Source organism: Aethalodelphis obliquidens, unplaced genomic scaffold (assembly GCF_003676395.1).
Source record: "Aethalodelphis obliquidens isolate GAN/ISIS:26980383/991018 unplaced genomic scaffold, ASM367639v1 scaffold44, whole genome shotgun sequence".
Taxonomy (NCBI): Eukaryota; Metazoa; Chordata; class Mammalia; order Artiodactyla; family Delphinidae; genus Aethalodelphis; species Aethalodelphis obliquidens.
In genome coordinates, this window is record NW_020837988.1 from 10,528,179 (window position 1) to 10,554,164 (window position 25,986).

The following is a 25,986-nucleotide window of genomic DNA, read 5'->3' on the forward strand; positions in this document are numbered from 1 at the left end:
CCCCTCGGCCCCAAATCCTCGACACAACCACATGGCTCCATAGCCCCCAGGACATTTTCCAGAGGCCCTGCCTGCAGAGCATCCTCACCCCGAGATCTGCATCAGAGGACAAAGGAGAGGACGAAGTCTGCCCCTGCCACCTGAGAAAGCACGGGCTTAAGCCAGCAACTCCTGCTTTGAAGGATGAGTGGGGCCTGCATGTCCACAATGCACCACTCCTCGTGCCTTACAAAAGGACGGGGCCACTCCAGCGAGTGAGTGGGTTTAACCTTGGAAAGCAACATCCCAGTTGGGTTTCCCATTCACCAGGAAGAGCTCGGCAAACCTGACTCTTCAGGAGGCTGTGGCTGAGCCCTGTATCCCGCATCCTCAGTGGGACATGTCACCCCTGTTAGGTCAACGGGTAGGTTTGGTTGAATGAGAAGCCTGCAGCCAGACTGATGTCCGAGGCCCTTCCTGGGCAGGCTGGGCAGGATTGGGCTGGGGGCTGTCCAGGCAGGCCCTGGGCTGCCTTTGCCACGACCGCTGAGAGGAGCTGGACTTGAGGTCAGCTGTCCCTTTGCCCTATGGGCTCTGCTGCTGTGTTTCCCAGGCTCCCTTCCTGCAGTGGCCTTGGAGAAAAGTCATCTGGGGTCTTTTGTTTACACAGAGGCCCTCGGATGCAAGGTGGAGCCCAGGCACCTCCACCGTGGGCAACAGAAGGTCAGGACTGGCAATGGGGGCGGGGCTGTATCGTTGCCCAGAGCAGAATCGGGCCTCCAGCCGGGAGCCGGCTTACAGGAAGCGTCTTCCAGGCTGTGGCCCCACCCAACCAAGAGAGGGAATTGTCCAGAACATCTTGGTCTGGGGGTGGTGAGGAACAAGCATTTCTTTAAGGATGGTTATTTTAGAAACAGAACAAACAAGTGCAGCCATGTGCCCGGTGACCAGGAACCATCACTCTCTCCGAGGGTGGAGGCTGGGGGTGGGGGGGTGCCCCTGGGAAGTATTTTCCCCCAGTTTTGTGACTGTGGCCTCACTCCGCCGGGAGAACGCTGGGCACTGCTGCAAGCTGGTTCTCAGGGGAAAAGACACTATGTAGGAATAAGGAGATTTGGGTTCAGAGGGGCTTGGGGGCTCTTTCAACAGTGGCTGCCTTAGAGGCAGGCGAGGAATTTTCCTTTTTGGAGCTTTTAATATGGGGCAAACACACGTGTTTGGAGGCCCACAGGCTTGGAACCCTCTGAGGGTCTTGGATGTTATGTCTGTATGAGATCTAGAGGCTATTCAGTCCTTCCTCATGCTCATGGTGGATTGGCTCCAGGACCCCTGTGGATACCAAAATCTGAGGATGCTCAAGTCTCATATAAAATGGCACAGTATTTGCATATAAGCGACTCATATCCTCCTGGATACATTATTTATTTATTTATATTGAAGTATAGTTGATTCAGTGTAGTTGTGTCAGTTTCAGGAAAGTGATTCAGTTTTATATACATATACACGTATATATACACATATATATATAAATATATTCTTTTTCCATTATAGGTTATTACAAGATATCGAATATAGTTCCCTGTGCTATACAGTAGATCCTTGTTGTTTATCTATATTATATATAGTAGTATATATCTGTTAATCTCAAACTCCTAATTTATCCCTCCCCTCCATTCCCCTTTGGTAACCATAAGTTTGTTTTCTATGTCTGTGAGTCTATTTCTGTTTTGTAGATAAATTCATTTGTACCATTTTTTTAGATTCCACATATAAGTGATATCATATGATATTTGTCTTTATCTATATGACTTATTTCACTTAGTATGATAATCGCTAGGTCCATCCTTGTTGCTGCTAATGGCATTTTTCATTCTTTTTTATGGCTGAGTAATATTCCATTGTGTATATATACCACATCTTCTTTATCCATTCATCTGTAGATGGACACTTAGGTTGCTTCCATGCCTTGGCTGTTATAAATAGTGCTGCCATGAACACTGGGGATGTATCCTCCCGTAAACTTTAAACTATCTCTAGATAACTTATAATACCTAATGCAGTGGCAATGCTATGTACATAGTTGTAAATCCAATGTCCATGCCAGGTAAATAGTTGCTGGTATGTGGCAAATTCAAGTTCTGCTTTTTGGGACTCTCTGGAAAATTTTTTTCTCAAGTATTTTCAATCTGAGGTTGGTTGATCAGCAGATGCCGAACCTGCGGATACAAAGGGCTGACTGTATCTTAAACTTGGAAAAACTAGCCCAGCAATTCCGAAAGTGATTTTCTTAAAAACAGCAAAGGAAAAACTAAACATGTAGAGGAGAATGAGAGGATATTGAATATTTTCTTCTGACTCAAACAAAATACTCTCAAGTTCTTCTCCCTGAAACTGTGTATGTGTATGTGTGTGGGGTGTGTGCATGTCTGGTGTATGCGTATGTGTGTGTGCACATATATGTCGTATGTCTGTGTACACATGTGTATGTGAGTGTGGACGTGTGTTTTGAGCCAGGATCCCCATTCCTGTCCAGGCCCAGGCCAACCTTCAGTTATGAAAGGACAAGAACTTCCCCTGTGGGGTTCCAGCCCCAGGCACTGGGATTAGGAAAGAGAGGGGAAAGGTATTATGTACTCCCAGAAATCACTGTATTTATTTACTTTGAACGTTTTCCCTGACACCTACCAGGGAGGTGCTGGCCTGGCCACCAGCCCTGGGCTCCTTGGCAAGTGGACGTCTGCCTAGTCTTTCATGTTCTTTCCAAAGTCACAAAACAAAACACTACCATCCAAAAAGTCACACCAAGTCAGCGGGCCTCTCCCCCAGCTTCAGCAACAGCTGTGGCCAGTTTGCCCAAACTGGAAATAGTTTTCCTTTGTCAACTACAGAGAGCTGTGTGTTAAGTCCAAACCCTACACTGTCAGCTACCAGGGGCGCAGTGGGCAGCACCCAATGGGGTTCCCTGGATCTGCCCAATCATTAGATGGTGGTGGAAAGTCAGACACACACAGCTCGCCTGCTCCTCGCAGCCGCGGCTGCTCCCCTGTGTTCCGAACCAAGAATTCCATCAGCGCACAGCAGCAACTCAACACACCCATTCCACTGCAAAGAGGACAAACCCCAGACCATTCACTTTAGGGGTGAAGGGAGTTTTTCTGGAAGGTTTTATGCATGGAATGTTGGTCCCTTTAATCGTTAATCAGCCACAAAGCAAAACTCAGTGGTTCCTGCTTGTTTTGTCAGTTAAAGCCTCACAGAATCAAAGCTCAGTTCTGCCAAGCACAGTGAAGTGTGCCCTGGCCAGCCCCGTGGAAAAGCCCAGGCATAGCCATGCCTCCCACTTCTGCCAGGCTGGACAGTGTATCACATCCCACCCCATATCTGCCCCCGACCCCGGGCCCTTTCTGGGGACCCAGTATCCTCAGTTCTGCCAAGGAAAAGTCTTTCAATCAATTAAGAGAGAAAAAGTTTTCCCCAAAGGACGTTTCTTTAAAAATGGGGGAAAAAGCACAGGGATGAGTGGGGACATTTTCCGCCATCCATTATACAAACGCCAACTCTGGGTAAAAGCATGGTGTGAATGGCTAGGGAGCGGTGACCTGCAATCCCACTCACAGATTGGACTCGAGGTGGCCCCAAGGGCACCCCAAATGTGGGGAACCAGTAAGACCCCCACAGGCAGCACCGCTTTCCCCTGAAGAAGAGGTACTGTGAACAAGGAGTGAATTCTGCCCATTAAACAATCGCAGTGGAGTTCTCAAAGCTGGGGACTACCGCTCTGTACTCGGTTAAACGCCAAAGCCTTTTAACTGGTTTCTGGTCATCTCCATCAGTGTGGCCTTGAGCAGGTGAGCATTCCTCTTTAAGCCTTGTTTGAGTGACAGAGGGGCCTCCAAAATACACATGGCGCTGGGTGTTCTCGAGGACAAAAAGACATGATTTTTCGCCTGCTGCAGAGAAAGTCCTAATAAGTACAGGTATCTTTGCCTCTCCCCTACCCCCGCCAGGGTTAAGGGCCTGTGCAGAGCTCAGAATTGTTTTAAAGGCTTCTCCCCATGTGGGCGGGGCTGTTCTCATCCTGGCTGGACGGGCAAGTCTGCGCAAGCACCGTCTGCAGGACGACCCTGTCCTGGCAGAGGTGAAGGGTGCTGAGTCATCAGGGGCTCAGGCTCCGCCTGGGCTGTTCCGTGAGCGATGACCCCAGAGGTGGGCCCCAGGGCAGCCTGGAGGTCCTGCCCTGTGCCACTAGGGACACGGGCCATTTGGGCCAAGTTCATGCTGATCTTTGGCTGAGCACCTGCCAAACTCAAAGGTCCCTCCATGATTAGCTGTTTCTGGAGGCCTGGAATTTGTGTGGGTCCCTCTGAGAAGGCAGGCGTGCCCTCTGGGGCAGTCGGCATTGGTCCTGGGACCCACCCCAACTGGTACCCCACCTCCTGCTACTTGGCCCCAGGGCAAGAAGGAGAGGGGTTTGGGCTCTGACAGTAGCCACCTCGGAGCCCAGAAGGCTAACAGAAGGTGGGCAGTGGAGAGCAGGCCAGCTTCACCAGCCCAGTTCCCACAAGCCAGGCCCGCCTCCCCAGTGGCCCTCGCTCATTTTGCCTGTGACCCGAGCTGCCTTTACCTTTGCTGCAGGCTGGGAGGACTCTAGAACATTCATTAATAGAAAAACCAGTGTTCCTGCTGTAAGAGGAGGGGCATAAACACTGGTCCTGGCCAATCTCATCACACGCTATTGGTAGAGGTTCCTGGGGGGTGGGAGGGAGACCCTCATGGCTGGCATGCCCCTCCCTGATGCCCCCTTCTGGATTCCCAGTGTCAACGCCCATCCTCTGGGGCAGGAGGTGGGGAGGCTGGGGGCTCGAGGTCCTGTTTAGGGGGACCCATGGTGCCCTCCCTTCAGTGACAGGCACCCAGAAGGGCATGCTCAGTTTCCCAATTCCCCGAAGACGACGGGGAGAGTCTGTTTTTCTAAGTTCTGGAAAAGGCTGGGACAGCAGTATCTCCTGATCTCACCTTGAAGCCTCCGGGAGCTTCCTGCAGGTTTCCCCGCCCACCAGAGTCTCAGAAGAACCAGTTTTCAGGGCCTAGAACTGAATTTGACTTTCCGCCGCCTTCGATTTGGGTTGAACAAGACATGTTGAGAGCAGGCATACGTCCCTCTTACAGGGAGGCATGTGTGGCGACCAGTCTCAGGCCCTGGTCACCAGGAGGAGGCAGGTGGTGGGAGCCCAGGCCACGGTCAGCCCTCTGGCCATGGTGCCGTGGCTTGCCTTGACGGCCTCTCCTTCCAGCCTAGACAGAGCCGGCACAGAGATGCCCCCAGACAGGAGTCCTAGGCCATACGGGCATGACTGCCCAGTGCCTGAAGTCCCAGACCAATGTTGGGGCAGGGGACAATCGACACAGGCTTATGGCTAATCTGAAAAAGTTGGTTCTCAAAAGGTTGGGAAGATGTGCACCCAAGGTGGTTTCTCACAGTCCCAATTACCCTGATGATCTCAACTTCTTTTCCCATCTTTGTCCTTTCTTCTACTGTGGCAAAATACACATAACGTAAAATTTACCATTTTAGCCACTTTAACTGTATAGTCCAGTGGCATTAAGTACATTGACATTGTTGTGCAACCATCACCACCATCCGTCTCCAGAACTTCTTCATCTTCCCAAACTGAAACTCTGTCCCCATGAAACGCCCCATCACCCTCCCCCAGCCCCTGGTAACCTCTTTTCTACTGTCTGTCTCTATAAATCTGACAATTCTAGGAACCTAATACGAGTGGAATCATACAATATTGGTCCTTTTGTGACTGGCTGATTTCACGTAGCATAATGTCCTCAAGGCTCATCCATGTTGTCGCCTCTGTCAGAATTTCCTTCCTTTTTAAGGCTGAATACTATTCCATTGCATGGATGGGCCACACTTTATTTATCCATTCATCCATCGATGGACACTTGGGTTGCTTCCACCTTTCGGCTATTGTGAGTAATGTTGCTATGAGCCTGAGTGTACAAATATCTGTTTGAGTCCCTGCTTTCAATTCTTTGGAGCACCATCCCTTTATATCTAACACTTAACCACGTATTATTTATATATTGAATAAAAATCATAAGTTTTTTAAAAAAGAGGCGGTCCAGCAAAGTAAATCTCAAACAAGGCCACCCTTGAGACTCAGCCGGGCTGTCCTAGGGGTCAGCACATCCACAGGGGCAGTGGGAAGGACAGGAACCAGGCTGCATCCCTGTGTGCGACTATATCTGGCTGACCGCTTCCTCACATCCCAGGTCTGACATCAGCCGTGCACCTCTGCTCTGGAGCCAGAGGCCAAGCCTCTCTAGGACCCATCTGATCTCTGGGGAGGCGTGGATGGCGCAAGGTTGGGGGGGCGTCATGCTGGCAATACTCCACCCATCAGACCCCCAGAGAGGAGACAGAAAGTCAGTGGGGAGAGAGAAGCTGGCTGAAAATAGAGACAGGACACAGGAAAGGAGCGTCTGGCAGCTCCACAGCCAAGGGAGGCTGGCTTGGGTCTGAGCTTGTGTCCCCCTCCCAACAGCACACCCTCAGAGAGCCCCTCGGTAGGGGACAGTGGGAAGTGAGTGGGGACAGGTGAGCAACAAAGGGCAGATGGAACTTCCCCTCTGGGGAGACCGGGTAGGGGTGGGGTCAGGAGGCGCGGCGGGTTCATCGGGCAGGGGACACCCCTGGCTGATCTGGAGGAAGCCTGCCATCTGCTGGGCACATGGAGAGCCCTCCTCAGCTGAAGTGCCGCCTCCAGGAAAGTGGAGTTTCAAAGGATGGTGTTTGCCGGCCTCATCTTTCATGCGGAAGCTGCAGGGCCGTGATGTCCAGACAAACCTGATTCTGGGGCTGGAGGAAACAGGCTGCCAATCCCAGAGTCGGACCCAGGTGGCCCTCAGCGCCCCACGTCCACGCCCGCCCGGAGAGCAGGCTTCTCTGCACGTCAGCCCCGTGGACCCGACAAAGACGGCTCTCTGCAGCCCCTCATGCTCTGCGGGGCACACAATGTGTCCTTTCACCCCAGGTGGGTCTGGTGGAGCGTGGCGACCTCCCTGGGGGGTACCCGGCCGGGCAGCTGGCCCGACACTTCCCTGCTCGTGGTTTGGAAGCTCGAGGCACTGTCACTTTCAACTACCGTCAGGGGAACTTCTGAGACCTGACATCCATGTTGGTCACGTCAGTTTCACCCTGAAGGTGAAAGCCTATAAGCCGGTGCCTGTCCACCCTCTCCCAAAAGGGGGGGGGACCGTGACCCCAATTAAATCGTGGCTGCTGTGACCGTGCTCACACGGAGCACCGGGGAGCGTGCAGGGAGCCCGCTGTCACTCGACACTCTTCCCGGCAGCCCGGCAGCCTGCCAGGCTTGGAGAGAGACCGTAGCTACCAAAAATAATCCTCCCAGTGTTTAAATATTTACAGAAGCAAGACAGATCCTGATGCCTTTACCATCTACAGGGTCCAGCCCTAACCGCCAGCCCTGGGGCTCCTGGGAGAGGCCAAATCCACCCCCACCCCACCCCACCCCCGCCCCCTTTGCTGGGTCCCGGGTCTCCTCCCTCTCCCTTCCAGATGTGTGCGAATCTCCCTTTCTGTGACCCACGAGACAGCCCCCCTCTCTCCTTCCAGAACATTTCCACTTCTGACTTCTTACTCCCATATTACCTCGACCCTGGCAGGCACCTCCTTCCTATAGGCCTTTGGGGCCCCAAAACCCCTCCTCAGGAAAGGCCCCCTTCTCTAGAGGGTCTGCATCCCATCTTGGAAACCATCAAATAAAATGTAACAGAAGAGGCACGTGTTATCTAAGCCTGCAGTCTGGTCTCCCTGCCTCCTCCTGGGAACCTCCAGGGCACTTAGGGGCCTTGCCCGTGATGGTGTTGTGGGCATGGATGGTCACTGTCCCACTGTGTGGGACAAAAGGCGGGGCAGTGAGGATGGAGACTTGCCAGGGCACAGGGCTGGGCAGAGCTGGGAGGTGATCAGGGGCTCGGCTCCAGGGTGGCCACACTTAAGGACCATCTGTGTCACTGCCTGCCGCTAAGGAAGGTCGGGAATTTGCTCAAGGCCACCTGCTGGCACCAGAGTCCAGGCCTGCTTCCTCCAGCCCATGACTTTCAAAGGGCAGGCGGTTTGCAATGACCAGTGTGGCCGGGCTTCAGCTGTCAGATCGTCAGGGAAACGATACTCTCAGGTTCCCCAAACAGATTCCCTGAAGCAAGGAAGCACATTCTGGATATGGTGGAGGGGCCACCAGGAGCCCTTTCTCCCTGGCACATCACAGGCATTTAGGGAACACTGGTTGAATTGAAAGGAAAATCCAAGTAAAAATGCCTTGTTTACTCTGCTGGGAATGAACGTTAAGGCAAACAGTACAGGATACAGGAACGTTCTGATCAAAAGACAAAGGTCATTTGCCACCCCCTCTCGCTTTTAGGGAGGATTTCATCAGGTATTGGGTTACACTGCAACAGCCAAGCGGGAGTCCCGAAAGGCAGAGCTCAGGCTCCCCGTCTCACCTGGGAGGCACTGTCATGTCATTGCTCTGTGGCCTCATGCTCAGAGCTCTCAGAAGCTCAGGTGGGCCCCGGGCCCTGCAGAGTCCCTGCCAGGGCTGCTGATGCAAGAGCAAGGGCCTCCAGGGCCTCTAGCTTCCTGCTCCCGAGTGGGGCTCTGTGCAGTCAGAGCAACATAGCCCGCAGAGAGCATCCCCACCACCCCCTGCAACAAATCATCGAGGGCTGCATCAGGCACCTCCAGAGGGGCTGTCGTGGTTTGTGAGCTGAGGGGGAAAGGCCGACAACAGTTTCATTTCCTGTCCTTCGACAGCCATCCTGCAGTGGGGATGCCAATTCCCTGGGGAGCACAGCCTCTCCCAGAGGCTGAACTTCCTTCTTTTCACTTCAGGAGGGTTGATGCACCTATTTCCTCCCTGTCCTGACAGCTTTCATAGAAAGAGGCCAGCTTTCTAAAGAGCTGATGGTCCTTGCGGGGGCGGGGGGGGGCAGTAGACAATAGCATGATTTCAAGAAGATCCACCCATGCAAGGGCTCCACCATGCATCTCTTTGGAATCTTACTTCGTTGGGTGACACACTTGGCTGGTGACTTTCAGAATCCCTGCTCCAAGCCAGGGAGGGGTCAGGGCTACAGAACCTTCCCCACAACAAGCAGGAGCAACAGAATGCTCTCCAGACCTCCTCCTAGAAGCCACACAGCCATCAAGGAAAAAGGAAGAGGGCTGGCCAGAGAACATTTAAAAAAATAAAAACAAAAACAAAACAAAAGCAGGACGCCAACCAATAGAGACTAGAGCTGGCCGACTCGGTGGCCCTGTGCCATACATGGCATCAAGCACTTGAAATGTGGCGAATTAAAACTGAGATGTGCTCTAGGGTTAAAGCTTGCATGGGATTCCCAAGACTAAGTACAAAGATAGACAATATTAAACATCTCTCATCAACTTTTAATATTGATCGCATGGTAATATTTTGCATATACTGGGTAATTATTAAAATTAATTTGACATGTCTCTTTTTTACTTATTAAAATGGGGCTATTAGACCTACACAAATATGCCCAACTGACTTTTGGCAAAAGTGCAAAAGCAGTTCCATGGGGGAGGGTTGGCCTTCTCAGTGGTCCTGGGGCAGCCAAACACCCCCAGGCCCTGAGCCTCACTCCTTCCGCTGAAATGAACTCAAAATGGGTCATGGACTTACATGTAAAATGTAAAACTATAAAATTTTTAGGAAAATAACAGGAGAGCATCTTTGGGATTCAGGACTAGGCCAGGAGTTCTTAGACCTGACACCAAAAGCAAGATCCATAAGAAAAAAACCTGATAAATTGGGTGTCATCAGAATTAAAATATTTTGCTCTGTGGAAGAACCTGCTGGGAGGATGAAAAGATAACTACAGACTGGGAGAAATACTTGCACATCACGTATCTAACAAAGGACTAGTACCCAGAAAATATAAAGAACTCTCAAAAATGTAACAGTTAAAAAAAACGGTTAGAATATAGGCAAAACACATGAAGAAACATTTCACCAAAGAGGATAAACAGATGGCAAAGAAACACATGAAAAGATGCTCAACATCACTAACCATTAGGGAAATGCAAATTAAAACCACAATGAGATACCACTACACACATATCAAAATGGCCAAAAAATAAAATAGTGACCACACCAAACGCTGGTGAGGGTGTGGAGAAACTGTACCATTCACATACTGCTGGTAAAAATGTAAGACGGCACAGCTACTCTGGAAAACAGTTTGGGCGATTTCTTTTAAAATGAAACATGCAACTACCATACATAGGACCCAGCAATTGCACCCCTGGGAATTTCTCCCAGAGAAATACTCACAACAGCTTTATTCATAAATGCCCCAAACTGGAAACAACCCATCAATGAGCTTCCTTCAAAGGGCAGACAGTTAAACAAACTGACCTGTGTACACCATGGAGTACGACTCAGCAATACCAAGGAAAGAACTACGGATGCATATGATGGCTTGGATGGAGCTCAAGGGCATTATGCTGAGTAAAAAAGGCCCATATCAAGGTTACAGAGAGTGTGATTCCATTTATATGAAAGTCTTCAGAGACAAAGAATAGAGTAGTGGCTGTGACTATGAGGGGAGTGTATGGGAGCCGAGTGATGATGGAACTGTTCTGTACCTTGATTGTGGTGGTGGTTACACAAAGCTACACACGGGATACAACTGCACAGGAATCTACACACATGTACACACAAATGGGTGCTTGAAAGACCAGCCAGATCTGTGAGTTGTACCCGCCTCCATTTCCTGGTCTGGAACATGTACTATGGTTTTACACAGGATGCTACCATCAGGGGAGGTTGGATGAAGGATGCATGGGACCTCCCTGTACATTTTTTGCAACTTCCTGCGACTCTACAGTTATTTCAAAATAGAGTTTTTAAAAACAAGACTACTATAAAATTTAAAATTTTATGTGGCTCACACTACATTTTTACTGGACAGTGTTGGTTTAGACCCGGCGTCAGCACCTAATGGCCCGCTGTCTGTCTTTGTACAACCCATGAACTAAGAATATTTTTTAATAGACTTTATTTTGTAGAGCAGTTTTAGGTTTACAGAGAAGTTGAGCAGAAGGTACAAAGAGTTCCTAGATACTCCACCACTCACACACGGCCTTTCCCCTATTAATAACATTTTACATTAGCGTGGTACATTTGTTATGATTGATGAACCAATATCAATACATTATTATTAATATCTAAAGCCCATAGTTTATTTTATGGTTCACTCTTGGTGTTGTACATTCTATGGGTGTTAACAAATGCATAGGGATATGTATCAGCATTACAGTGTCATCCAGAATAGTTTCACTGCCCTAAAAATCCTCCGTATGCTCTATTCAACCCTCCCTCTCCTCTAATCCCTGACAACAACAGATCTTTGTTTTACTGTCTCCATAGCTTTGACTTTTCCAGAAAGTCATATAGTTGGAATCACACAGTCTGTAGCCTTTTCAGATTGGCTTCTCTCACTTAGCAACATGCATTTAAGTTTCCTCCATGTCTTTTCCTGTCTTGATAGCTCATTTCTTTTTAGCACCAAATAGAATTCCCTTGTCTAGATGGACCAGTTTATTTCTCCATTCACCTACTGAAGAACGAACATCTCAGTGGCTTCCAAGTTTGGCATTTATGACGGAACCTGCTACAAACATCCGTGTGCAGGTTTTTAATTGAAGAATGGGTTTGAACATTTTTAAATGTTGAAAAAGGCAAAAGGAGGGAAGTATTTCATGACACATGAAAATTATATGAAATTCAAAGAGTCCATAAATCAAGTTTTATTGGAACCCAGCCACGCCCAACTACTTTCATATTGCTAGTGGCTGCTTTCTCTCTATAGGCAGAGTTAAGAAGATACACAGAGGCCTGTACAGTTCAAAAAGCTGAAAATACGCACTACATGGCCCTTTACAGAAAAGATCTGCTGACCCCTGAGATGCACAATTACAATCCCCAACTTTGAAAGGCCAGAGAGAAGCAAACCAAAATGATAATAGCAATGCCGAAAGGATTGATGACCGTAAATATTTTCTTTATGCCTTTCCTCCCAAATTTCTAAAATAGACGTATATTACTTTTGTCACTTTTAAAGTAGATTTCCACAGCATCTTTGCTCGGGCCCCACAAGCCTCTCAGGGGGGCTCCTGAACAGACCCAGAGGGCTGCCAGGGCTGGGCCAGGAGGGGCGATTGATATGCCAAGTGATGACGGAAACAGGGGCTTCACAGGGCCCGACTTTGTTTTGCTGTTTTGCTTTTTTAACTTCAGAGCTGGTACCTCAGCTAGGAGCCTTCGTTCTGTGACCCTGTGCCTCAAGCTTCTCTACAACAGGAGAAGAACAGCCCTGACCACAGGCATTGTTTTAAGGGTTAAATGGTCAGTACCCACAAAGCATGTGCTGGGTTGAATAGTGTCCCCCAAATTCACATCCACCTGGAACCTCCTAATATGAACCTATTTGGCAACAAGGTCTTTACAGATATAATTAGTTAAAGATCCCAAGATGAGATCATCCTGCATTGAGAGTGGGCCCTAAATCCAAGGACTGGTGCCCTTACAAGAAGAGAAGCCACATGACGATGGAGGCAGAGATTGGAGGGACGCAGCCATGAGGAATGGCTGGAGAACCAGGAGCTGGCAGAGGCAGGATGGATCCTCCCTGGAGCTTCAGAGGGAGCAAGGCCCTTCAGACACCTTGATTTCAGACTTCTGGCCTCCAGAACTGTGAGAATCCCTCTCTGTTTTTCTAAGCTGCCCGGTTTGTGGTCCTTCTTTATGGCGGCCCCAGGAAACTAACACAAAGCACTTAATATCTGGCTGGCACACTGGTAGGTGCCATAAAAGTGCCACTTTTATTTTATCATCATCATACCATTTGCCTACTCTGTGCTAAACCTTTTCGAAGTGCTTTCGCCTATCGCCTCTCTTTGGCTTCACGATGGACCCATTTCACAGATGAGGAAACGGAGGCTCAGAGAGATTAAACACCTCGCCAAGCTCATGCCCCAGGGATCACGCAGGACTTGGTTCACATCTGACTGCAGATCTTGCCCAGCCCAGCTGGCCTGCCCCTTCCCTCCCAGGACAGTGTGTCTGAGCCAACAGCTGCCCTAAGTCTCACACCAAGGGACTGGGCACTGTCGAGACCCAGCCCGAATTCCCTGGCAGCCCCTCCAAGCTCCTGGAGGCAGTGGCAGCAGCCCATCAATGCGTTTCTAGAGCTGCGGGGCAGACAGTGAAGGGCCATTCTCCTCCCCAGGCAGTGCCTGGCTTCCCTGCCTAGCAGTGAGGCTCCCAGGCAGGTCCAAGGGCTCAGTCCTGCCTGCTGCCCTTCTCGGAGCGGCTTCCTTTGGGCCACTGCTACCAGCCATCCCCAGGCACAGAGATGGGAAGTGACGGGTGACTGCCACCTTGGCTGGGGGGGCTTGGAACAGGCGGGCGGCGGGTGTGGAGGGAGAGATGCCGGCACAGAGCCTGCTGAGTGCTACAGAAACATAAGACAAGATTAGTCTTAACGACGCACAGAACAGATTGCAGGGTGTCGGGAGATGGGATGTTTTAAAGAAATAAATCTCAGCTCCCGGTTACAGAAGCACAAACAAACCCAAACAACAGATCTTTGGAAGCTGCCAGCTTCCTGGCTGCCAGGCTGCTGCTGGGGGCCCCGAAGGGGTGAGGGTGCGTGTTCCAGGAGCATCCTCAGGGCATCCGGGGACCTGGGCTAACCCAATACTGAGTTAGCTCAGAGATATCTTCCTGACATTTGGGGGGTAGTGGGGTGCACCCCCCCAGCACCTGGCCATCCTATGTCTCACCAACTCTTGGCCATTCCACCTCCTAAATCTCTCTGGAACCCACACTCATCCCTCAGCATTCCGTCCCACAGCTCCTCTCCGACCATCACCCTCCCTTCCCGGGCGGCAGCAGCCCCAGGACCTTCCGTCACCCCTTCCCCAGTCCCACTGCTGCTGGAATGGCCTCCAAGGACATCCACTGGTCTAGCCACTGGCCGTTCCCTGTTGCTCCCCCCTTTCATCTTTTCAGGGTCCCATCCTTCTGGCCCCTCCCCTCTTCTCAGCCTCCCATCCCAGAGGTGGGAGAGGGTTCTTATTTGCTTTAGCTACTATGGGTGGGAAGGGGTGAAAAGTGTCCCCCTCATTTATATCACCGCCCCCCCACCCCGTCTCCAGGAGTGAGCGGTTCTGGATGAACCTCTCACTCCTGCAGGCTTGTCTGCCTCCCCTGAGATGGTTGGACAGAAAAGGAATGGGGCAAGGCTATTTATGAAAACCATCCAAAGCAGCTAAGAATCTCATGGCATCACACAACCTGCTCCTAACCAGGCTTTGGGTGACCCAGAATGCCACCCTCTGGGTCCCTCCTGGCAGCCCCCCATCAAGGATACTCAGCGCTTGGACCTGGCCCACCAAGCTCATCGGCTCCAGGTCCTTCTCAGAGGCTGGATTCTCCCCAGAGCAGGGTAGGAGGAGCAGGGCCTGTTATACCAATGACAACGAGAAGGTATGAATAATTCAGCCTTTACGGCTGATACTCTGGTGTCACAGAGCCTTTTCCTCCTAAAGGCAAAAAGCACTTAAGCTGCCATTTATTTCAGCCTGGCTCCCTCTGCGGGGTGGGCGCCGTCATCCGTTGTCACCGTCCCTCCTCACTGGCTTCTGCTTGTGACCCCTCCTGCCATCCACCCCCTAGTAAGCCAGCCCCTGCGTGGGTGGGGGGGAACACCTGTTCAGTTTTCTGGTCTTTTCCCCCTTTTCCCTTGACAGAGCATTTTGAGGGGCTACTCTTTGCCAGGCGTGTGACTACTCCCTCCACCCCCCTCACAAGCACTGTTTCGTCTGGACCTGCACTGTCCAACACAAAGCCCTCGCCGCCTATGGCTATTGAACTTTAAATTCAGTGAAGATGAATAAATTAAAAATCCAGTTGCTCAGTTGCCAGAGACACATTTCCAGGGTTTCATAGCTGCATGTGGCCAGCAGCTACCACACGGGACAGCGTTCATCACCACGGAAAGTTCTATAGGACGGCACTGGCCCAGGTGACAGGTAAGTCTCACGGAAAAGCAACAGCACAAGGCGGCATATGTTAAACGCCACACAAATGAGACGCCCGGGGAAAGCAGCAGGAGCTCTGTAGAGCGAGCAGGGGTCACGGAGGAGACCGCAGTCTGGCTGGGGTTTCAGCAGGGGAGGGGAGAACATTCCAGTTGGAGGGAGGCTGGGGAAGGGTGAGCCTGCTGGGGCCGGCTGGCCAAAACACCGCGTGCGTGGGAAAAGAGGAGAGGACAGGAGGTCAGGAGGCAGGTGAGCATCGGAGCAAGACCCCAAGGGCAGGCAGCCCGCGGCCCCCTGGGGCTGTACCCGGCTCTCCTGGACCCACATCTGGGCTGGCTGAACCACTGCCCCAATGAAGCCACGGCGAGAGTCCCTGCGTGGCAAGGCCACCCAGCTCGTTCTGTAACCTGAACGCCACCCTTCACTCGGGATGGCCGCCCCAAGAACACACACCAAGAATGACAAAGGAGGGGATGAGAGAGGGGAAACACAGCACGCATTTACCCTGGGGGTGGGGGCACCGATGACAACTCTGGAGACGAGGGTGGCAGACCATCAGCATCAGCTTCATGGGAAGGACCTCACAGGGTCTTAGCAGGTCTTCTCATTAACAAGCATGCAAGGGACTTCCTTGGCAGACCAGCGGTTAAGACTCTGCTCCCACTGCAGGGGGCACGGGTTCCATCCCTGGTCAGGGAACTAAGATCCCGCAGGCTGTGTGGCACGGCCAAAACAACACCAAAGAACAAAAATAAAAAAACAAGCATGCAAGACAGTGGACAAGGGTGAGCCAGTCTAAGCTGTGTGTGGGTTCATGATTAATATAACCACACTGTAACATTTTTGAAACATGAGAAAAGAAAAAAATTACTCGTAACCATGCTATCCTAACAATTGGCACAGCTTCCTCTCAACCTGTGCTGTCCAACAGAGTGGCCACATGTGCCACTTAAATTTATCTCAATCAATATCACATAAAATTAAAAATTCAGTGCGTCAGTCACACTAGCCACCTTTCAAGTGTTCCCTAGCTGAGCAAGCCAGTGGTGCTGTCTCGAAGGCACAGATCTGGAAAGTTCTAGTGGGCAGCACTGCTTGGCCCACCTCATTCATGCATCAGGCCTTTCCATAGATTTCAATCAAAATGTGCACATCATTTGCTACCTGCTTTGTTTGTGATGCACTATAAATTTCCATGCTGCAGCACAGCCTTTACAAATACACATTCTTCTGTCTGGCAGTACCGAGGTTCTGAACATTTTGGAAAGTCAGAGGGTGCCCCCTCCTTAGGAAAATGCACACCCATGAGCACACATACAGGAAGTGGTGTAAGACTTCAGGGGGCTCATGGACCCCCATTAAAAATCCCTTGACCTGGAAGATAAACTGTAATGGATGGGTCTCCTTCTCTAGCTTCTTCCCCTTTTTCCTCCATTGTAAAGAATAGCATGATGAACATCTTCATGCAAATGTGCTTTATTTCTGTAGTTTAGATTATTTCTTAGGACGAGTTCCGGAAGAGACCTTTTGATTTAGGGAGTGGAGCTGTGTTTCAGCTCATACATATCGCCACACACTTCCCCAAGGGGGAGCAATTGACACGCCACACGGGGGTCCACATGCGGGTCCTGTTATATGACACCCTCATCCAACTGGCCCTTGAGACTGGGTACCTCTCAGGACAGGAGCGAATGACGGGATGGCCACTTATCTTGTCGGTGGTCATCCTCACCTTCATCTCAATCCAAAGCCTTGATTTCTGACACTGTGGAAGGTATGGGGCTGAGAGCCACAGACCCTAAACCCTGCCTGTATAACTCAGATCTCCATGGAAGGAGGGTCCATGATGACAAGTCAGCAGCACATCTCTCCTTGTCCACCCATTTCCCAATAGTCCTTGGACACTCATATAGTCAAGGATTTCCAGCCATCACTGTGCTGGGGCTGGTGGGGTGGCTATGGCAGGTGGCCTTGCCATCTAGGGATGAGGCTGTGCCAGGCTATACCCCGCAGGTAGCACACGAATGGACACTGCCTTTCTAACGACTCAGCCCTACTGTGAACTACCAGCCACATAACAAAATGTTTAGGGGACTCTCGGATGGGGGCTGCTTCCCCCTCCTCGCCCATCCCCAGCCTCAGGCTCAGCCTCCATGTGTAGTTCTTCAGTTCTGCCACCAGAGGGATCCCATGAGCCAGCCTTCCTGCTCCCCTCCCAGGGAGCCAATTCCCAGTTAAATTAGGAGCCTCTGCTCCAGGAGCCGCTATGAGTGCATTCAAGTCCTCAAAGACAAGCTCCCTGAGGGGTGTCTGGTCCAGCAGATGCCAGCGCTCCAGGACCTCGACCCAGATTCCCTCTGCCTGAGGCACAAGGCCCACATCTCTCTCCCCGTGCTCCCCACCCCAGCAGCGGTTCTCATACCTGGCAGCACTTTGGAAACCCCTTGGGAGGCCAAACACTGCCCAGGCCCGGGCCCCATCCCAGCCATTCTGGTTCAATCAGTTTGTGTGTGGCCTGGGCATCAGGAGCCTTCAAAGCTGCCTGGAGCATTCTCATTTTTTGCTGGGCTGGGAAGCCTTGCTCTATAGCTCCCAGTACTACTGACCATTTAGTCCCAATTTCCAGGCCCATCACAGGGCAGGAGCTGTGGGAGGGAGGGAGTGGAGGAACACCAGCTTTGCTTCCAGGTCTCAGATGCGGTGGGGAGACAAAACTGCAACTCAGCTCCGAGAGCAAAGAAGCAAGTAAACATGAACTGCAGGGACCGCCTGGCAGGAAATGTAGATTCCAGGGCCCACCCAGCCCCTTTTGAAATCACATCTGTTTTTTTTTAAGCTCCCAGCAACCTGTCAAGCACGGCTGGGTCAGGAACCAGGGTGCCTCCATGTGATACCTCTCACATTCCGTCTCAAAGACAGGCTGTTTCCACATCAGCCCCTGACTGAAGCACACGCTCCCAGGAGGCAGGGAGGGACCTCACTCATGGCCATCCTGCCCCAGCCCAAAGCCTTGGCTGAATTGGACTGATTGGGCCAGAAAAGCAAGCAATATGGTATTGTTGGAGCTCCACGGCGAGGGAGGGAGCTCCCTCACAGCACTAGTCTTCTGAGCACGTCTTGCAGCTCTAAGCAGAAACATGACCCCTAAATTAAACTGGGTGGAGCAGGGATCTGGAAGGTAAAAGTAGGGTTCCCAAAGCATGACCACAGAAAGGGCTCATGGTGGGGCAGCCAAACTTTCACACCTGACAGACGCCACCCAGCTTTAGCTCAGGAGTCTGCACGCGATACAGAATAATGCTTCCAAATCCAACTGGAGGTGGAAATTGTTGGGAATATTAGCCAGACACACAAACGGAGTGCTGACACACTAGGATGGACCTTAAGGAAGGAGCCAGACACAAAAGGACACAAGTTGCATGATACCATTGAGGTGAAATGTCCAGAACAGGCAAATCCACAGAGACAGAAAGTGGCTGAGGGAGGGGCACGGGGAGTGCCACTTAGTGTGGCACCACCAGGGGGAGTGCTGACAGAGCCCCACTGGCGGCAGGGCCCAGGCGTGGCTTTGAGTTATGTTCTCAGCCTGGTTTCCTGGTGGGAAACAGCACACGGCTCAGGGAACCTCATGGGGCACTGGAGTCCTCGGCTACAGCTGACCGCTCCCCTTACATGCACCCTCCAGTACTCGAGATGGATGTTATCAGTTTACCCTTGGGCTCTAATGGACCACATCCTACTGAGGGGAAGAAAACAGGAATGAATCCATCTCAAATTCCTTCCCGCTGAAGCCAGCAAAGCATTCTGCATTCCTCCGCCCTACTCCTTTTCTCCTGGGATTACATCAGTTCATGTGACCTTATGTGCGCTAGGTCTAGTGTAGACCCGGCAGTGTTCAAATCTGACTCGGCTCCTAAATTAGCTGGGTGACCTCTGAGCCTCACTTTCCTCTTCTATACACAGGGGGCGACGTTAGCACCTACCTCACAGGGTTTGGGATGGACGGTTGGGAGCATGGAAAGAATGAACCCATGGCACACATGCCCAGTGCCCAGGCAAAGCTCAGACCATTCACACGTCTCACATGCCCATCTCATCTCATGAGCTCAACAATTGTGTGCTGACTGTCTGATTATGTCAGCACTTACTATCATCACCATTGCTAGCCTAGAAATCTAATGAGAACAAGGACCACGGCCGAGCATGAGAAGGGGCGGCAGAAGTCCCACACCTGCCCATGCCAGGCCTGCCCCGGCTGCTCCGGGTTCATGAGCCTCGTGCACACCCACCTCTGGGAGGCCCTGAGGCCCCCTAACGACGCTGTGTGGTGGCCGCCACGAGACTTCAACAACCCTCCCCAGTCAGGCAGGGGGCAGGTCTCACTGCTGCCCGCCCTGGTCCCTGCCTGTGTGGCCGGTGAGCCCACCAGTGTGCCCAGGCATCTGGTTCCCCTGGGCTCTGGGGCTGTACGGTAAATGCTGCCAACTTCCCCCTGGGGTTGTGTTCCAGCCTCTTACAGCTTGAGGGTGTGAGAAGTAGAAAGGCTACGGACGCCTCTGGAGGGCCGGGCCGCGTGCCTGGCTTGGCCCCAGGCAAAGCACAGAGCCTGGCTGGGGACCAGGCCTCCCCCACAAGCCTTCGGCCACCACCCAGGCCTCCCTGAGTTTGCCTGGGGGTTGGGGGATGACCAACCATCTCCTCCAGAGATGAGCACAAAAGACACCTGGACTCCTGGGGCCTGGCACCAGGGGGGTTAGACTGGGTTATGGGGCCAGTCAGACCTGGCAGGGAATGGTTAGTCCTAGGGAAGGGGAGAGAAGAGGGAGGGAACGCCCAGCCCCCCTCCCCCAGACTGTGCGTCCATCACAATCCCCCAGGGTGGCGTGAAGTGAGGGGACAGGGTGCGGAGGCTCTGGTGCCGGCGGGATGGGATGCGGGCATCCTCAGCGCTCAGTGAGCAGAGCGGGGACAAATGCCGCTGCTCTTGGCTCCAGAGAGGCAGTGGGGAGTCAGGAACTCACCCGCTCTCGCTCTCCAGGAACACGGAGCTGCTGCTCTCTGCGAGGGCGGCGCTGATGGGCGAGAGGCAGAAGGGTGAAGAGAAGGCCTCTGAGTCCGAGTCGAAGGAGCTGGCCCTGCTCACGCCCTCGGCCGACAGCTCCAAGGAGCCCTCCTCCTCGCCCGCCTCGGGTCGCGGCTCCCGGCCCTCTTCCGTCCCGTCCTGCGAGCTGACCGCCGACAAGATTCCCGAGTCACTGTGGGCTGGCTGAGAGGCCAGGAGGGAGCTGTCTGTCCCCAGGCCCAGGGCCAACTTCTCCCCGTCCTCGGGCGAAGGGCTGACACGCTCGGGGTCTCGCATGCTCTGGGCCACCACCAGGATGTCCTCATCTCTGGGGATTAGGGTGGGCCTGGGCTCCATGGGGGACGGCGGAGGGGGGGCCCCCGAGCTCTGGGTACGCCGGCCCCGAGGGCGGGGTGCCTTGCGCACGGGGGAGCTCTCGGGGGTGATGTAACGCAGCGCCTCCTCGTCCTGCTTCTGGATCCGGGAGTTGGGAACCCATGCGAGGATGAGGGTGGTCCCCAGCAGTTCATCCTTCTCCATGTACAAGCACAGGTAACCTAAGAGGGGTCAGAAGCACAGGCGGTTAGGGAGGCCATGCGCGAGGTGCCGCTGGCTGGTTTCTCGTAGGAGCCACACCTGGGGTAGTTAAACTGTGGGGCTGTGCAGACTAGCCAGGCTCCAGACACAGCCTGGCCCTAAGAAAACACACCTGAGGGATACAGTTGAGCTCAGGATGAATGAGCGCTGTGGGCATTTTCTAAGCACACACACTTAGCAGATCCAGTGGGCCCGGGGCCTCAAGCAGCAGCCCATCCTGTGCTTTCCCTCCTCCTCTCGTTCAGAGCCCCACCCTGTCCACTGACTGGGGGCTCCAGAGCTTCCCTGCCTCCATCAGCCTCCCGGTCCGGGCAAGCCCAGGGAACTGGGGGGAGCACAGGGACCCAGAAGCCCCACTGGCTTCACAGCCTCACCACAATCTTAGGACGGATACAGGCAGCAGATTTTATTGTTATGTCCCAAAAAGAATAAATCCAAGATGAGTGGCACTGGGGCTTTTTCCAGTCGGCTGTAGCTTCTTAGCATTTCTTCCTTACCACTGTTTTGGAAGAAGGGGCCATCTCGATGTCATGCCCTGCACTGCTGACAAAAATGAGAAGAGCGATTCTCCAAGGCTGCCGGCAGTGCGTGGGTGGGCTCTTCGGGCCCCTGACCGCTCAGTCTGGGGTAAGGTGGCCTTTCCTCCTGCAGCACCTGCCATTTCGGGGTGTCCTGACTCCTGGGCCTGTTGCACCAGGTTCCCAGGCCTCCTGGTTTCTGTTCTGAGAAGCCCCTAGGGCAGGAGCTGGGGTCCCTTTCATGCCCCAGGGCTCTGGCTCAACCCAGAATCCTTAGCCTGGCTCCCATTTCCAAAAGAGGTGGGGGGAACTCCAGGGCTGTCAGCCAGTTATGCAGAAGGATAACGTTCGGGTGAGGCCAAGTGTCTCCACACCCGCAGATCACGTGGCTTTGGGTTGGGAAGGGAGCCTGAGACCTCTGGCCCCCTCTCCCTTGCCTCCCATCACAACAGGATGATACCAGAAGCCCTCCAAAGGCTGTTGCTATTTTTTTTTGTTTTATGCCCAGAACATGTAACACCCTCAGACCCAGGTCTAGAACCTCTGCACCTGGCACCCCAAGTCCTCGGAGTTGGTCCCGTGGTCAAGCGTCCACAGGGTCAAGGTGACATGCCACCCAGAGCCTGCACCCCCTTCTAGAGCACACTCCAGGGACCAGGACCCTGAATCCCCTGCCCTCACAGTTCAGAGTCTGCTTCCAGGGCCTGCTCGGGGCTTCCCACCTGAGCTGTATGTGGGGGCTGTGGATGGGGCTGTGGTGTCACCAGGAGAACACCCGGGGCCCCTGTAGTGCAGGAAAGAGCTGGGGCTGGAAGCCGGCTTTCCTGCTTTGGAACCTGGAGGGTCTGGTGATTCTAAGTCTGCACCTAACTGTCCGGGTGACTGTAAAGATATGCTTATCAAGGCAGGAGGTCAGAATACTTTCCAAAGAGTTCATTAGTATAATTTAAACTTGCCTTTTTTATTACTTTATTTATTCAGTACTTTGTTGACACATAATTTGCATGCATTAAAGTGCCCAGATCTGATTGTAATTCATAATTTTAAATGTATTGACATCTGATGTGGGACCTCTGTCTGGACTCAGGTGGGCTGCAGCCAGGCTGCAGGTGCACTGGGACTGGGGATACGGAAGCACCTTTCGGCAGCCTAGGGAGCCCACAGGATGAGCCCAGGGCTTGCCCTCACCCCACCTCCATCCCAGGCTGGCATTGGGGAGCACCTCTGAGCACCAGCCTCCTTGTCCGAGAGACAGGCCTGCCCAGGCTCCAGCCACTCTCATGAGGTTGTTGTGCAAATTACATAAGGCGATACATTTGTCTGTTGCAAGTCATTTGCGCAAATGACAAAGGACCACACAGACCTCGAGTATCACTAACCCATCTTTTTGATGCTTCCTCAGAGCAGCAGGGCTGAGGGACTCAGGTGTGAGTGCTGGGCTGCCATAACCAGGTCTAACACCCCCTGCCTCAGAACAGTCACAGTCAGTGACACTCCTGCAGAGAGAATCTGTGCCCACTCCCTTAGTGCACAAGGAAGCTTGCCGTTTTGGGGCTCAAAATACAACTGGAGCCCTGGAAAAAATGTAGTTTCTTTCTCTGTGGCTTAGCAAAAGATAGCAAAGTCACTGCCACTACAGGAAAAAGTTTCCCACTCCCGGAACTAAGGAGAGCCATGGGCTGGAGTGTCCTGGGAATGGCTCAGGGTAACTCCGGGCTCCCATGTGGAGGGTCAGGAAAGGACCCTCCTCCATCTCCATCCCTGCAGAGTCTAAGAATTTTCTTCCCCGATTTCAAAACAGAGGATTTAAGCACAGAGGGTGTGCAGGATCAAAGATTTCCACGTCCCCAGATTCCTAGGCCTGCTTCACGCCCCACTCAGTCCTCACCCCACACTCCGGACTGCAGGAAGGGACGAAACCACCAAGACTGTCCTGAGGGCCTCATTCCTGCACATGCTCAAGGGGGCCTGGCGGAAAGCCTCTCACTGGGCAGGTTGCCCCAGGATGCCCCGCTTCCCTCTGGTTTCCCTCCCCGCGCGCAGGGGGCTCCCTGCTCCCAGAAGCCCTGTAGTGCTCAAATGCCCTCTTCTACTTGCAAATTCAGGCTAATTCCCCTTAAACCGTCCTGCCTCCCCTTCATGAGTCAAAGGTCACTGGCCTGCTTCCGAGATGGGGAAATTAGGGCAAACGGGGAAGTGGCGCAGGAGCTGGCTAACTTTACAGAGATCAGCCAGCTCTCCCCAGGCCTGTGACTCCACAGCCCTCCCCTCCCAGGTCTGTGACCCCAAGCCTTCCTCTCCCAGCATGTGAGCCCAGGCCTGTCACCCCAGGCCTCCCCACTCTGAGCTCACCTGGGTGGTGCTCCCCGAGCCCCTGCAACCCTTCCGGCGGGTGCACGCAGACATTGTTCTTGGAGTAGATGATCTCCCCATCCAGGACGGAAGGGGGCCCACCGCCGCCACCGGGGGTGAGGGTCAAGAGGTCCGAGGCTTTGGAGGAGGCCCGGCGAAGGAGGCGGCCCAGAGACATTGCCGGGGGAGTGTTTCCATCCTCTGCACACTTGGGCCCAGGCGGGGCTCTTCCAGACCTGCCTGGGGGAGGAAGACAGAGAAAGGGCATGGCCAAGGTCATGAACTTGGACTGGGTATTCCTGGGGCAGCATCCTACCCCACACCAGTGGGCTGGAAACGGAAGCTGTGGAACCACAGAAGGGGTCCTGCTAGCACAAGGCCATGTGGAGGGTGAGCTGGGTTCTCAACAGTGGCGCTACGGACACTTGGGGCTGAGTCATTCTTGGTGGTGGCGGCTGTCCTGTCCATTGTAGGGTGTTTTGCAGCATCCCTGGCCTCCACCCACCAGATTCCACTAGCAACCCTTTCCACTATGACAACCAAAAATGTCTCCGGACATTGCAAATGTCCCCAGGGGGCAAAATCACCCTGTTAGGAACTGGTCTAGGGAATTCCCTGGTGTCCAGTGGTTAGGACTTGGCACATTCACTGCCACGGGCCCAGGTTCAATCCCAAGTCGGGGAATTCAGATCCCACAAGCCGTGCAGCACGGCCCAAAGAAAAAAAGAGAGAGAGAGAGAACTGGTCTAGAGGAATCTGTTCCCACAGCAGCAATTTCCAAACCTCCAGGACACAGAGTTCACCCCTGTGTCCCTTCCTTCCTGAGATTCTCAGCCATCTGCAATGCTTCCCAGGGAACATCCTGGTTCTCCTTCATCCTTCCCACCTTTCCCAGCCTTCTCCACCCTCACTTGCCCCGTGTGTCCTCATCATCCCAAAGCCCAGCCTGACGTCCCAACACACGCTGGCTGCCCCAGCTGGGAAGGGGTCACAAGTGATAGGTGAAGGACCCAAGTTAACAGACAACTCATTCTTTAAAAAAATAAACTAGAAACCAAAGGATCGGATCCAGAATATATACAGAATTCCTAAAGACTCCCTGCAAAAAAAGGAGCAATATCCCAACAGAAAAAGCAGGCGATTCACAGAAGTGGAAACAGAAGGACTGAGAACATGAAATGAAAACCCAACACCCGACACACTGGCAAAAAGCAATTTTAATTCCAGCAAAAATGAAACAAAAGCCCAGGCAGCTATGTGAACCAACCAGACATTACTGTCAATGGGGCTCATGACGCCGCCCACCAAGCTGGGAGTAGGATGACCACAGGTATGATGTCGCCTGTGTCAATGAAGAGATGTGTGTAAAGCTATTTCCTGGTCAGAGATCATGGATGGCCGAGATTTCAGGCCACGCTGGGCAGGGTGCAGACCAGCCTTGTGGGGCGGGGTGGCTGGGTGGAAGCGTCACAGAGGGGCTGCAACTCAAGCTCTCAGAAAAACAAAGAAGACTTGAAGCCGGTATGATAAAATTATTGACTGGGAATGGATAGACCAAATGGAGTCTGTCCATATGATGGGATATTATTCAGCCTTAAGAAGGAGGGAAATTCTGACACCTGCTACAACATGGATGGACCTTGAGGACATGCTCAGTGAAACTAGCCTGTCACAGAAGGACAAATATTGTATGATTCCACTTATATGAGGTACCTGGGATAGTCAAACTGATAGAGACAGAGAATAGAAGGGTAGGTGCCCGGGGCTGGGCGGGGGCTGGGGAGTTAGTGTTTAATGGGGAGAGTTACTGTTTGGGAAGATGAAGAAGTTCTGGAAATGGATGGTGGTGATGGTTGCACAACAGTGTACCCGAATGTCCCTAATGCCACTGAACTGTGCAGATAAAAACGGTTAAGAGGGTAATTTTTATGTCATTTTTTGGTGGGTTTTTTTTAGTGGTCTTTCTTTCTCCTCTTTCTTTCTTTCTTTTCTTTCTTTCCTTTCTTTCTCTCTCTCTCTCCCCCTCCCTCCCTCCTCCCCCTCCCTCCATTTCTTTATTTTTGGCTGTGTCGGGTCTTAGTTGCAGCACACGGGATCTTTTGTTGCAGTGTGCAGGCTTCTCTCTAGTTGTGGCGTGTGGGTTTTCTCTTTCTAGTTGTGGTGCGTGGGCTCCAGAGTGCATGGACTCTGTAGCTTGCAGCACGTGGGCTCTCTCGTTGAGTCATGCGAGCTCAGTAGTTGTGGCGCTCAGGCTGATTTGCCTCGAGGCATGTGAGATCTTAGTTCCCCAACCAGGGATTGGACCCAAGTCC

The 25,986-nt window shown here is 52.6% G+C and overlaps 1 protein-coding gene across 2 annotated transcripts in view; it reads right to left on the minus strand.

Annotated features, from left to right (window-relative positions):
* TBC1D16 (TBC1 domain family member 16) overlaps window positions 1-23,909 on the minus strand; it is a 62,670-nt gene extending 38,761 nt beyond the window's left edge. For both annotated transcript variants that reach the window (XM_027080919.1, XM_027080921.1), the window contains exons 1-2: window positions 23,675-23,909; window positions 20,167-20,764 (exon numbers count right to left, since the gene is read on the minus strand). In XM_027080919.1, coding sequence (XP_026936720.1) covers window positions 20,167-20,764; window positions 23,675-23,852 — 776 coding nt within the window. In that variant the 5' untranslated portion in view covers window positions 23,853-23,909. The remainder of the gene's footprint in view (window positions 1-20,166; window positions 20,765-23,674) is intronic.
* Between the last annotated feature and the right edge of the window lie 2,077 nt (window positions 23,910-25,986).